General features: G+C 37.5%; 1 protein-coding gene across 3 annotated transcripts in view; it reads left to right on the top strand.

Moving 5' to 3' along the window:
- AGBL1 (AGBL carboxypeptidase 1) overlaps positions 1-12,491 on the top strand; it is a 1,231,135-nt gene that overhangs the window by 1,179,028 nt on the left and 39,616 nt on the right. The window contains exon 23 of one of the 3 annotated variants that reach the window (XR_014820412.1): positions 1,829-1,967. The exons of 1 other annotated variant lie outside the window; for it this stretch is intronic. Coding sequence is in view for 1 of the 2 variants with exons in the window: in XM_084983081.1 (XP_084839207.1) it covers positions 1,829-1,877 (49 nt within the window). In the remaining variant the exon portion in view is untranslated. Of the gene's footprint in view, positions 1-1,828; positions 2,661-12,491 lie in introns of those variants that run through there. One more of the 3 variants, XM_084983081.1, reaches the window with a different exon arrangement.

Raw genomic sequence — 12,491 nt, 5'->3', positions numbered from 1 at the left:
CTGCTTTAATGGTAACTTTGGAAACTGGGCAATTTAAATGCTATTTGCCTCTTATCTACCTCAAAATGTCCAGTGTAATTTGTGAGATTTTCTTAACAATAACTTTTCTCTACTGGAAGAAATGGAAATGTTTGGTAAACTCTCTAATAACATCCTGGCTGGTAGAGATTGTCTTTCTTGTTCACTTTTGTTTCCATATTGCTTTTCAGCATATCCAGCCCATTTGCACTCAAATATGGTCATTATATAACTGAACTGAATGAATTGTATTCAAGTTTTCAATTCTAGGTAGACCTGTTAAAGGTTAATTTCACATGCATAGCAAGTAATATTTTAATTATAGTTATGAAAATGTCAATAGTGCAAATATTTGGAATTCGCCTAACCACCTTCTATTTTTAAACCATCCACTCATTCAACAAACATTTATTGGACATTTTCTAGGTGGCAGGTACTATTCTTGGCACTGAGGATAAAGCAGTGAAGAGAACACAAAAATCTATGCCCTCATAGGCTTGCATTCTAGTGGAAGAATGGAGATATCTTTTCCATCTCTAAACTCAGTTTAGTTACACTCATCCAGAATTCATCAGGGAGTGAAATGAATTGCATATCTTTTTTACTGCTTTTTATTTTTTCCATTATAGCTGGTTTACAGTGTTCTGTCAATTTGCTACTGTACAGCAAAGTGACCCAGTCACTCACACATGTATATTCTTTTTCTCACATCATCCTCCATCATCTTCCATCATAAGTGACTAGATATAGCTCCCAGTGCTATACAGCAGGGTCTCATTGCTTATCCATTCCAAATGCAGTAGTTTGCATCTATTAACACCAGAGTCCCATCTTTATTAGGTCACTCATTTTGTCACAACTTTAACAAAAAATGGAAGCTATGCAATTCCAGCAGAGTGATTAGAACATTATTCCCTCAGAGAGATCTTGTGAAACTTCATAAGACTCTCTTCAAAGGAGCAAGTACTAAGTTCTTGTCGTGTGTCCAGCTTCCTCTAGATCTGTGAGAATATATTTAAAGCCCAGAAGACACGGTGTACGTCTTAAGAAAACTATTACTCCAGCATCCCTGCATGGTTTTCTAGAATAGCTCCATGAAGAAGAAAGCATAAGCACCAAGAAGCTTCATAAAAATAGACTCTACTTCCCACGGTGCAGCAGTAAAGAACTGGATGAGTATCCGTGAGGACATGGGTTTGATCCCTAGCCTTCCTCAGTGGGTCTGGGACCTAGTGTTGGTGTGAGCTGTGGTGTGGGTCACAGATAGGGCTCAGATTCAGTGTAGCTGTGGCTGAGGTGTAGGCTGGTAGCTGTACCTTCAATTCGACCCCTAGCCTGGGAACTTCCATATGCCACATGCACATATGGACCTGAACAAAAAGAAAAGACAAAAAAAAAAATAGACTTCAGTTACCTGATTCCAAAAGACAGAACCATGGGCAGGCAGCGTCACATTCAGTAAGTATGTATTAACTAAATAAATGAAAGAGTCGTAAAGATATTTATCATGGGCCATTTTCTACTTAATGAATTTAAAAATATCTCTTCCTAAGGCTTCACCATGTTTGATATGGTACATTTCTTCTTGCTTCAAGGAGCCATGTGTGGCTTTCTTAACATCAAGACAATGTCCTTTACACAGTATAGAAACAACTGAAGTATCTAGAGATGACTTTATAGGAGGTCCACGAATTGAAACATAGACCAAAATGAAGAACCTAGAATGAGGTCAATCTGAGTAGTCAAAAGACAAGTCCTGGGTTCTTGCAAGCTCTAATGTGCTGATACTTTACTCTTGAATTGTTCTTAGATCCCCCTTCAAAGGAGTGGTACAAGAGCAAGAACAACCACAACAATAATGGAAACAGTGACAAGAATAATGACAGCTACCCCTGGGTGCGCATACTCATACACAGCTCTTTATGCCATCTTCCTGCAAACTCCACAAGGTAGATATGATTATTATCCTCACCTTATAATAAAGAAACATAGGTTTACAGAGTTTAATTTCTTTTTCTGTATCAAAAAGATAATCAGTAACAAAAATTTTAATGTCTGTATATGCATATATCTATAAAATATTATCTTCGCTCTTGATTACCTGATTTCCTAATGCACATTAGCTAATAAATGGAAAGGCAGAGATAAAACAGGGAGGGAGAGAAAGTGAGGGGGGATAGAGAGAGGAAAAGGGAATTCATAAAACAAAAATGCACAGCAATTTTGGACATTTTAGTCTAGTGGCAAACAACTCTCCACCCTCAAGGGGTCTAGAAGAGTACATTAATTCAGGTATATAGAGCTAATTCTGAAAAATGAAGTAAAAGTAAGTCCTCTTGCCTAAGGGTAAATGAAAAAGATATCTACATTTTCAATCCATTTTTAAACAAATTATTAAAATTAAAAATTGGAGTACTTCTAATGCACTAATCTTTAGGATTCTGGAAAATGTACTTATACTGAAAAGCTCATTTATAGCTGTAGTTGATGTTAATATTGCCAGTATTGCTATTCTGCCTCTATCATATATCCATGCCATCTTTAGCATGATGCACAAGGATTCAGGAATCTTATGATGGACAAAAGGATACAAGGCTAACTATTTAAATAAATAAAAATAATAAAAACAGCTGATTCTATCAGTAAGACTGTGCCAAATTCAATGTGAATATCAGTTTCAAAATATTTACTGGCTTTAAGAGACAAACATATGGATACTATTTCTATTTCCATTGAAGCATTTAGGACAAAGAAATACTTCTTATAGGTAATTAGTAATAAAGGTAGTTGTTATTTCCTTGCCCTTCTCATATTTAAAAGTCTGTGCATGGCTATATAATATATCACTAATAAAATCACTGATGTTTAAGCATATAAGAATAATCAAAGCCAGTTTTGCTATCTAGGCAAACATCTGAGGAAAGAGCAGAAAAAGCAATGCTGTTGCAAGTAAGCCCAGCAAAATTTTCTCCTGGTGGTTCCAGATATGAACCAAGCTGCTTTGAACATCTTGATCATTCCTTATTCTAAATAAAAGTATCTATGCAATAGCATTGTTGACTATATTGAGTAAATTTACTGATTTACTACCTCTTCATGAGTAAAATTTACTTTTATTTTTCCCTTGGGAAAAATCCCAATTCCTTCCCTGGTATATACTTCCCACCTACCAGTGTACTTAACCTCTTTCATGCTGCTTCCCCCCAGCCACAGCCTCTCACCCTCACACAAACATCTCCCATATTTAGAAGCATCCCTTCCATAGGATATGTTACTGAGGAGATGAGGAGCTGCAAAGAATGGCATCATAGGGTCTCATTTTTGATACAACCAGTACTACTTCCCAGAAGAGTGACAATGATTTGCTCTCAACCAAAGGCAAATATTTGCTGTTATTAAAAAAAAAAAAGAGTTTTTCATTTTCAGGCAAACGTATTTGCCTACTTCTTTGGTTCTCACTACAACACCTTGGGCTTTCTGTAAGCCAGAACAAATTCAACCTTCCCTTATCTGTGTATGTGTCAGCTTTGTGTATTAAAGGAAGCAACTTTCCAAATGCTTCCTGATATTGCTGATATTTTGCCTCATTTGCTTCTCAGTATATTTTTTAACCAACATCTGTGGTGCCCTGATATAACCATAACTGCAAAGTGAGGGATTAGTCAGTGAGAAAATTGGAGAAAGGAGATGTATTAATAGGATAGAGATATTTCTTCTAGAAAATATAAACTTTCCCTGAACAGGACTACATAGTTCACCTCTTCTACTAAGACAACAGAACAGCCCCAAGGACAGATAAAAAATTAGAAATTTATTGCAAATCACATTGTTTTTTATCACATGGACATATAAATGGATTTTTATTATTTACTGTGTTTCTTGCCTCTCAAGATTTTTATTCAAGTTCTATTCTTTTTCAGTACCTTCCACTTTAGTATACTTAATTTAGCATGGTTTGTTACATTGTTTTGCTTTGTCACTGTTGCTGTTGTTGTTTTGGTGCTTTCTTTTGTTTTGCCAGAGTTGAACTGGGGAATGGATCCTTATTTAACCTGACAAATAGTCCTGGCAAGCCCTGGGGCACTTAGCTAATTAGTCAAAGATGTCCCACTGCAAGCCATGCATACCCTGTGCATGTCTATACGTGACATTTGAAGAAGAATCCAAATACACTTCTCTAAGACAGAGCATTATTTTTCAGATCAGTTTGGGCTTTTTTAGAATGAAATTACTCTCCTCAGTAGCCAGGGCAATGGCATTTCACAATTAGACCTCATTCTTCAGTGTTGTGTGAACTCACTGCTTGACTGTCATTTGAGAACAGAGGTATTGATTAAGACCCTGTAGTTGTGGATTTCTGTAGACTTCCTGTCTCTAAGTAAAAGATTCTCTGCAGCATAGGCGATAGTGCGGTTCATGGTTCATCAGGAAACATCCTTACTACTAAATTCGTTCCATTGCCACTTAAAGAAAATCACCATGTGTCTTTGGGAAACTCCCCATATGCAGACCCTGGCCAGTGATTTATGAAGGTGATACTCCCAAGATAAACTGGTAAAAGATGGGGGAAAACAGGACAGGGAGGGGGGAAGAAGTGAATCAACGGTGATTTCAGGCACCGTCTAATATCACACTGAGCCTAAGGGAAGTTCTGGAGTATATATAGCTTTCATCTCATGGTTTGTCAAAGCTCAAAGCAGTGGAACTAGGCTTTCTTCCATCTCTGAGAGGCAGCCATTGGCTATAGCTGCCCTGGAGGGAGAGAAGCTTTGGGGTGTGCGGGGGGGGGGCTAGATTCACAAAAATCCCCACATTTAACTGGAGAGAATTTCAGGTACAGGCCACTTGATGCAAAGGGCACAGAAGGTGGAGATAAGTTCAGAGATCCAAGAGGACCTTGGAAGAGCACGGATGGTGTTTGCTAAGCCCTGCACCCTCCTCCCAATGTTTGCAGGAGTGTTGTATGCTGTTCATTCAGTGTCAAAATGTCCTATGCATCAACTGAAAAAAAAATGCACAACCTAAAAGTTGAGAGTTAAGTTTTATTTGGCTGACAAAACTGAGGTCTTAACCTTAGGACTTAGCATCTCAGATAACTTAGAGACTTTCAAAAAGGCAAGGGGGGTGGGGTTGGGTAGGGAGCCAGGGATATATAGGAGTTTTTGCCACAGGTAGTTGGAACATCAAAAGATTCCTGTTGATTAAAGAAAATCAGCCATCTCAAGTTAAGGAATCCAGTGCTTTTCTATATATGGGAAGATGCAAACTCTGGGTTCAGTGACATCATTCCTTTGATACGCACCTTAGCTCTCTGGGGACAGAACCTTGTGCTTCTCATCCTGAGTCTCCTCATGGTGCACTATCAAGGGTGGTGTCAGCAGCTGACTGCTAGAAGGGGGGCATATCCTGCTTCCATCCTGAGTTCCCTCAGGGCTCATCCTCAGGGTGGTGACAGTGTGACGGGTACAACATCCTTTGTTTACTGATATGAAATGATGCTGACCTTCACTGTCTTGAGATCAAGACCCATAGACTCTTTGATGGTTGCAGTGGCATATGAATGTAGTCCAGTACTGGCTGATAGAAATATGTAAGTGAAAGATGTAATTAAAGATTTTTTTAATATTCACATTAAAAATAAATAGATAAAATTAATTTCAATCACAGATATCATTTTATGCAATATTTCCAGACATGGAATTAATTAAAAATATCTACGAGGTATTTTACATTCTTTTTTTGTACTTGGTTTTCAAAATCCAATGTGCATTTTATATTTATTGTACATCTCATTGCGGATTAGTCTTGTTTCAAGTGCTTAGTATCCATAGACGGCTAAGGGCTTCTACTGTTTGAACAAGACATTTCTGGCAGGTTTCTTAAGCTGCTATATTGAGCTTTTACTGAGTGGTACAGTCAGAGAAAATAATAGGTTGTCTCTATACTGTAACATCCATAATATATTCTCTAAGAACCATACAATTCTTCAACTCTTACCTTTTTCTTGATAATACTATACTTTGGTCCACTAGGGGGCGCCTGATGGCTACCTTTGTAAAATGAGACTGTCCAATTGGACATAATTCTTTAGATCATGAAAATTTGACCCAAGCTGGCCCAATCCCATTCACTTTTTTGAAAACTACCTGCATACCCAATGGCTTTCCAGATCTTGATTCCAGTATCTCGTCTGGTTTGGCTTCCTTTTTGTCCTTGGGTTTGTTGAAATGTGACTGTGAACTTGAAGAAATTCTTCATTTTTATGAAGTTGCTTGAGACATAAAGAACCTCAGCTAGTAGTGGGAAGTGGTATCCTAAGTGCAGAGACACTGTGACTCGAACTGAGTCAAGGCAAAGGGCAGTGAATCTTGCCCATGCTGGACTGGGAAGCCAACAGACCTTGAAATGATTTTGACCTTCACTGATTTGAGACTAAGACCAACAGACCTCATTCATCAGTCTTTAGGGAAGTTAGTTACCAAATATAAGGATTGATACCACTGCCAATAATTCTTCCTTGGGAACCCCAGAAAAGTTCAGCAAGATAAAGAAACAGGTTTATTTAGCCAGAAAAAGACTATGAAAATATACCTTAATATCCTGCTGCCCAACAAAGAAGCCAGAATGATTCTTTTAAAATATAAGTCAGATCATGTCACTTCCCTCCTACAGTGGTTGGTTTCCAATATTACCCAGCCAACAAATGGCCCACAAAGCCCTGCAGAATCTCACCTCTCAGTACACCTCAGACCTTATTTCCTGGTATTTCACTCCTTGCCTGTTCCACACTGGCTCTTTGTTGAAGCTGATAGACATAAAGGTGCTTTGACCTTGGGGTCTTTGCACCAGCTGAACTCTCTTCTTGAACCATGGTCACTTCTCCCCTTTCCATTGGTAAAACATTCCTCAAATGCCACCTTCTCAATTAGGCCTACCCTGATCATTCTCTTAAATTATAACCCTCTTTCATTGGAATCACTGCCCAAATCCCTTTACCCTACTCTATTTACTTTTTTTCCTCTTAATATACCACATAATATGTGCATTTATTTGGTTTGTTTACCCTTTTTCATGAAGTCAGGGATATTTTTCATTACTCTATACCAGTGATGTGTAAACTGATGTGGACTTGAACCTTGTATTATATGTATTAGAAACTTCTTAGATATTTATTGAATGCATAACGAACATACGCTGTGAAAACTAATTATCTAAGGACCCAAACTAAAAAAAAAAAAAAAAAAAAATTGAGAGCACTGGTATATTACAGAGGAAATTTTACTTTTTTAGACTCCTTTTTTTTGCTGCTAGGAAATATCACACTGACTGCAAGAGTACTGAATCATATCAGTTATAATAGACCTCTTTAGAAGGAACTAGAAAGGGTGGTTCCATGGCCACAAGGCCCTCAGGACACCCCTACCTGCCTTTTACCATGAATTCAATGAGAAGCAGAGAAATGCCACAGAAGTTTCTTTCTCATTACATCTCTGTTTCCTTCTTTTTGTCTACTGGTTACATTTTAGGAAAACAAACAAATAAATAAAAATAGAGGTAATATCAGCAAACATGGGGGAGTAGGCAGCTCCAACAGCCCCATTTTCCCAAAAGAAACAAAAATTCAGCAAAAATTGTCAGAATCAACTTTGTCAGAACTCTGGAAAATAATAAAAGGTTTACAGCAACCAAATAATTGCTGAACCAATAAAAAGGAAAGTTAAAAATGGTAGGAAGGCTATGTCTCAATTTTTGCCCTTGCTCTTGACTTTCCTTGAAGACAGTAGTTAATTTTCTCAGCATGGGACACTCATCACTGATTCTAGAGGGAGTAGAATTGACCTTATTTGCAAAGAATTATATTTGTATGTTCTAATCTGCCTGAGGGCTGCCTGAAGTTACTTGCCTTTGTTTCACCTAACCCTGAAGTCAAGTAGAGTGAAAAGCAGCAGGTATTCTTCCAAAACTTTGTCAAGCAAATACACAGATGATGATCACCTGGGGAAAAGATTATGGTTGAAGCATGAAATAGAGCACCTAAAGTGAGAGAATTCAATCTTGGAAGAGAGATTCTTTGAGAAATGAGATCACTCAAAACACCTGTGTATACTAGGAAATTTGGAGAGCCTTGAGAATGTCCAGGGCAGGACAAATGTTCAAAGAGATCTGAGAACATCCTAAGCTTTCAGCTCTGGCTCAAAGCAAGCAGGAATTGAAGACTAATGCAGAGCCGTAAATGGCCTAAATGGTAAAGAAGTGCCCTAGAATATAGCTGATCTGCAAAGACTAAGAGAGCCTTGTCATCACCATCATCATCATCACCTGTTTCTTAATTTTTATATTCTTTTCTCTTTTTGTGGGGCACTCAAGGAAATACCCATCAAAGTACTAACTGAACAGAAGCAAAAGGAACAGACTTCAGAAACCACATGTGAAAACAAAAATATACTTTACAAAATTAATTCAGTAAAGTCAATAAGCAAACAACTACAGTCTACAGCCAACAATCAAAACAACTCAGAAGAGGGGAAGAATCTAATTTGCATTATCATATTCAAAATGTCCCATTTTCAGCAAAATATTATAAAACACGTAAAGAAACAAAGAAATGTGTTTCTTCATTGAAGAAATTTATAAAAACTACCCCTTAAAAGGCACAGACATTTGGGTTACCAGAAGAAATTTTAACTGTGTAGTATTGGTAAAAAACAGAACAGTGGAACAGAAAAGAAAGTACAGACACATGTACATATAAATGGCCAGTTGATTTTTGACAGAGGTGCCAAATTAATTTAATGGAGGACAGGAAGTCTTTTCAAAGAATCGTTCTGGAAAAAGTACTATCTAAAAGGGAAAAAAAAAAGACTCCTTCAAATCATACACATGCACACATGTGAGTGTCCACACAAAAGGAATCATAAATCTAAAACTAAAAAAGCTAAATTATAAAATTTGCAGGAAGAAACATAAAATAAAATCTTTGTAAACTTGGAACAGGCAAAAATTTCTTAGCTAGAAATAATGAAGGTAAACTTAAAGAAAAATGATAAATTGGATCTATTCAGAACTAAAACATTTTCTTTAAAAGGTACCAGTTAGGAACAAATAAGCCATAGAATGGGAGAGAAATATTTGTAAAATCTGTGTCTGCTAAAGGACTTGTATCCAAAATACAGAAAAAAAACCTCTTAAAATCAAAAATATAAAGATAAAGAATAACAAATAGAAAATTTGAGTAATTACTTCACTAAAGAAGATATAAAAATGGCTCATATGTACATGATAAAAGATGCTTAGCATTATTAATTATTATAAATATGAAAATTAAAACTACAGTGGTTTACCACTCACACCCACTAGAATGGCTAAAATTAAAGACACTGACCATAGGAATTGTTGGCAAGCATATGGAACAACTATAGCTCAAACACTGCCAGTGGATACGTAAATGTTATAATCCCCTTAGAAAATAGTTTGGCGGGTTTAAAAAAATATGTATATATATATATAAACAACACTTACCATAAAATTAAGCAATTCTTCAACTTCTTTGCATTTACTCCCAAGAATACATGATCATAAAAAGACTTGTACATGAATATTCATAGCGACTTTATTCCCATAGCCAAAGAAAGGGAAGCAACTTCAACGTATGTCAACATGTGCATAAATAAACAAGTGTAAGTATATTCATATAATGGAATGCTACTCGATAATAAAAAAGAAATTACTATCAATGCATGGATGATTCACAAATGATTATGCTGTCAAAGAATCCAGACACTGCTGAGAACATACAAATATAATTTATATGAAATTACATGAAACTCCCTTACAGGCAAAACTAATCTATAAGGGGCAAAAATGATCAGTGAGAAGAAGGAGGACTGGAAGAGGGCATAGGGGAACTTTTTATGAAAAAGTGATGGAAATTTTCTTTATCTCAATTGTGTTGGTGGTTAATTCTATGTACATAACTGTCAAACTTTATCAAGCTATACACACACAATTTTATTGTATGTAAAGTATGCTTCAATGAAGTTGATTGAAAGATATAAGCATAAATTAGATATACAGGAATTTTTAAAAGAGCAGATTTTTCTTTTGCTTAAATCAACTAAGCCCAGCTCTTACAGACTCATAAGACACAGGGACAGTAGATCCCAAATCAAAAAACAGGAGTTCGGAGTTCCCGTCGTGGCGCAGTGGTTAACGAATCCGACTAGGAACCATGAGGTTGCGGATTCGGTCCCTGACCTTGCTCAGTGGGTTAGCGATCCCGCGTTGCCGTGAGCTGTGGTGTAGGTTGCAGACGCGGCTCGGATCCCGCGTTGCTGTGGCTCTGGTGTAGGCCTGTGGCTACAGCTCCGATTCGACCCCTAGCCTGGGAACCTCCATATGCTGAGGGAGCAGCCCAAGAAATAGCAAAAAGACAAAAAATAAATAAATAAATAAATAAATACTCTTAAAAAACAAACAAACAAACAAAAAAACTGAGCTGCAGTTAGGAAAATTACCTGATTTAATTATACCTGTTGGACCTTTAAACTACATTGTAGAAGATTTTGTAGCCCATGTAACAGAGAGATACTCAAAGGAAAAGGACTTATTTTCTAATCAAAGCAGTAGCTAGAACATGTTGGAACATGCTGAATGTTACAGTGGACCCAGCAGAATGATCAGAGAAAACATAGGTCAGCTTCTTCCTGTTACAGAGAAAAAGTGAAAATCTGCATGGAAACTGATCCTTTGTATGTAAGCTACTACATTGGTTGGTCATGGGTCATGCTCTCCTTTGAATCTGCACTGGACCTATGACTTTCTTTAATAGAGTACTGCAGAATTAACTGCCAAAATTGAGCCTGAAGAATTATGAACCTTTTACCCTCCCTTCAGGAATTCTCTCTCTCAGAAAATAGCTATTTAGCAAACAATAGTATGACTGTTCTGCAACCACCACATTGTGAAGAACCCCAACCTATCCATGAAGAGAGAGGAGGGTCATAGCAAGGCCTGAGCATGAGGTCTGATGTCTGAGCATGTGAGAGAAGCCTTCTTGTATCTTTAAGACAGCCCTCATGTTAGCTGAATGCAGCTAAGTTGATGGCCCAAGCAGAAGCCATGTGGAATAGTGAGACTGCCACGTTAAACTGTGTGCAAATTATCAGCCCACAGAATTATTAGAAAATAATATGGTATTGTTTGTTTGTTTTTTGGGGTTTTTTGAAGGTTTTTTGCATTTTTTAAATTACTCAATGAATGTTATTTCATTTATAGGTGTACAATGATCATCACACCCAAATTTTATAGCATTTCCATCCCCAACCCTCAGTGCATCGCCCCACCCCACAACCTGTCTCATTTGGGAAACCTTAACTTTTTCAAAGTCTGTGAGGCTGTGTCCATTCTGCAAAGTTCACTGTGTCCTTTTTTTAGATTCCACATGTAAGTGATAGCATTTGAAATTGGTGTCTCATTGTCTGACTGACTTCACTTAACATGATAGTTTCTAGTTGCTGCATGTTGCTGCAAATGCTGTTATTTCTTTCCTTTTAATGGCTGAGTAATATTCCACTGTGTGTATGCACCACACCTTCTTTATCCACTCCTGTCGATAGACATTTAGATTGTTAGGCTACCATATATAGCGCTTCAATGAACACTGGAGTACATGTATCTTTTCAAGTCATGGTTTTCTCCTGATAGATGCCCAGGAGTGGGATTGCTAGATCAAATGGTAATTCTATGTTTAGTTTTATGAGGAATCACCATGCTGTATTCCACAGTGGTTGCACCAATTTACATTCCCACCAACAGTATAATAGGGTTCCTTTTTCTCTACACCCTCTCCAGCACTTATTATTTGTAGACTTCTTGATGATGGCCAATCTGGCTGGTGTAAGGTGGTACCTCATAGTGGTTTTGATTTGCATTTCTCTAATAATGAGTGTGTTTTTGGCCATCTGTATGTCTTCTTTGGAGAACTGTCTGTTTAGATCTTCTGCCCATTTTTTTTTTTTTTTGATGGGGTTAAAATGGTATTATTTGAAGTCACTGTGTTTTGGAGTTCTTTGTTATGCAGTCAAAAATATCTAAAACTGACATTGGTACCTTGAAATGGAGTGTTGCTGTTAACAAATATGTAATAGACATGATACTGACCTTGGGACTGGTGGAGAAAAGGGACCCACAGGATAACAAGAAGTTTCCAAAGGCTAGAAAGGTAATGAAAAAATTGTAAATGGGAAAGTTTCCCTTGTGGCCCAGCAGTAACTAACTGGATGTATCCATGTGGATGTGGGTCCAATCCCTGTCCCATCTTAGTGTGTTAAGTATCTGGCATAGCCATGGTATAGGTTGCAGATAAGACTTGGATCTGTGCTGCTGTGGCTGTGGCATAAGCCTGCCCCTGCAGCACTGATTTGACCCCTAGCCTGGAAACTTTCATATGCTGAGGGTGCTGCCTGAAAAAGACA

This window comes from Sus scrofa, chromosome 1 (genome assembly GCF_054392235.1).
Source record: "Sus scrofa isolate SSC_HxYL_T2T_F1_AM1 chromosome 1, Sscrofa_HxYL_maternal_Yorkshire_Landrace_v2.0, whole genome shotgun sequence".
Lineage (NCBI taxonomy): Eukaryota > Metazoa > Chordata > Mammalia > Artiodactyla > Suidae > Sus > Sus scrofa.
The sequence above is the reverse complement of the archived record's forward strand: the minus strand, read 5'-3'. Positions and strand labels throughout refer to the sequence as shown.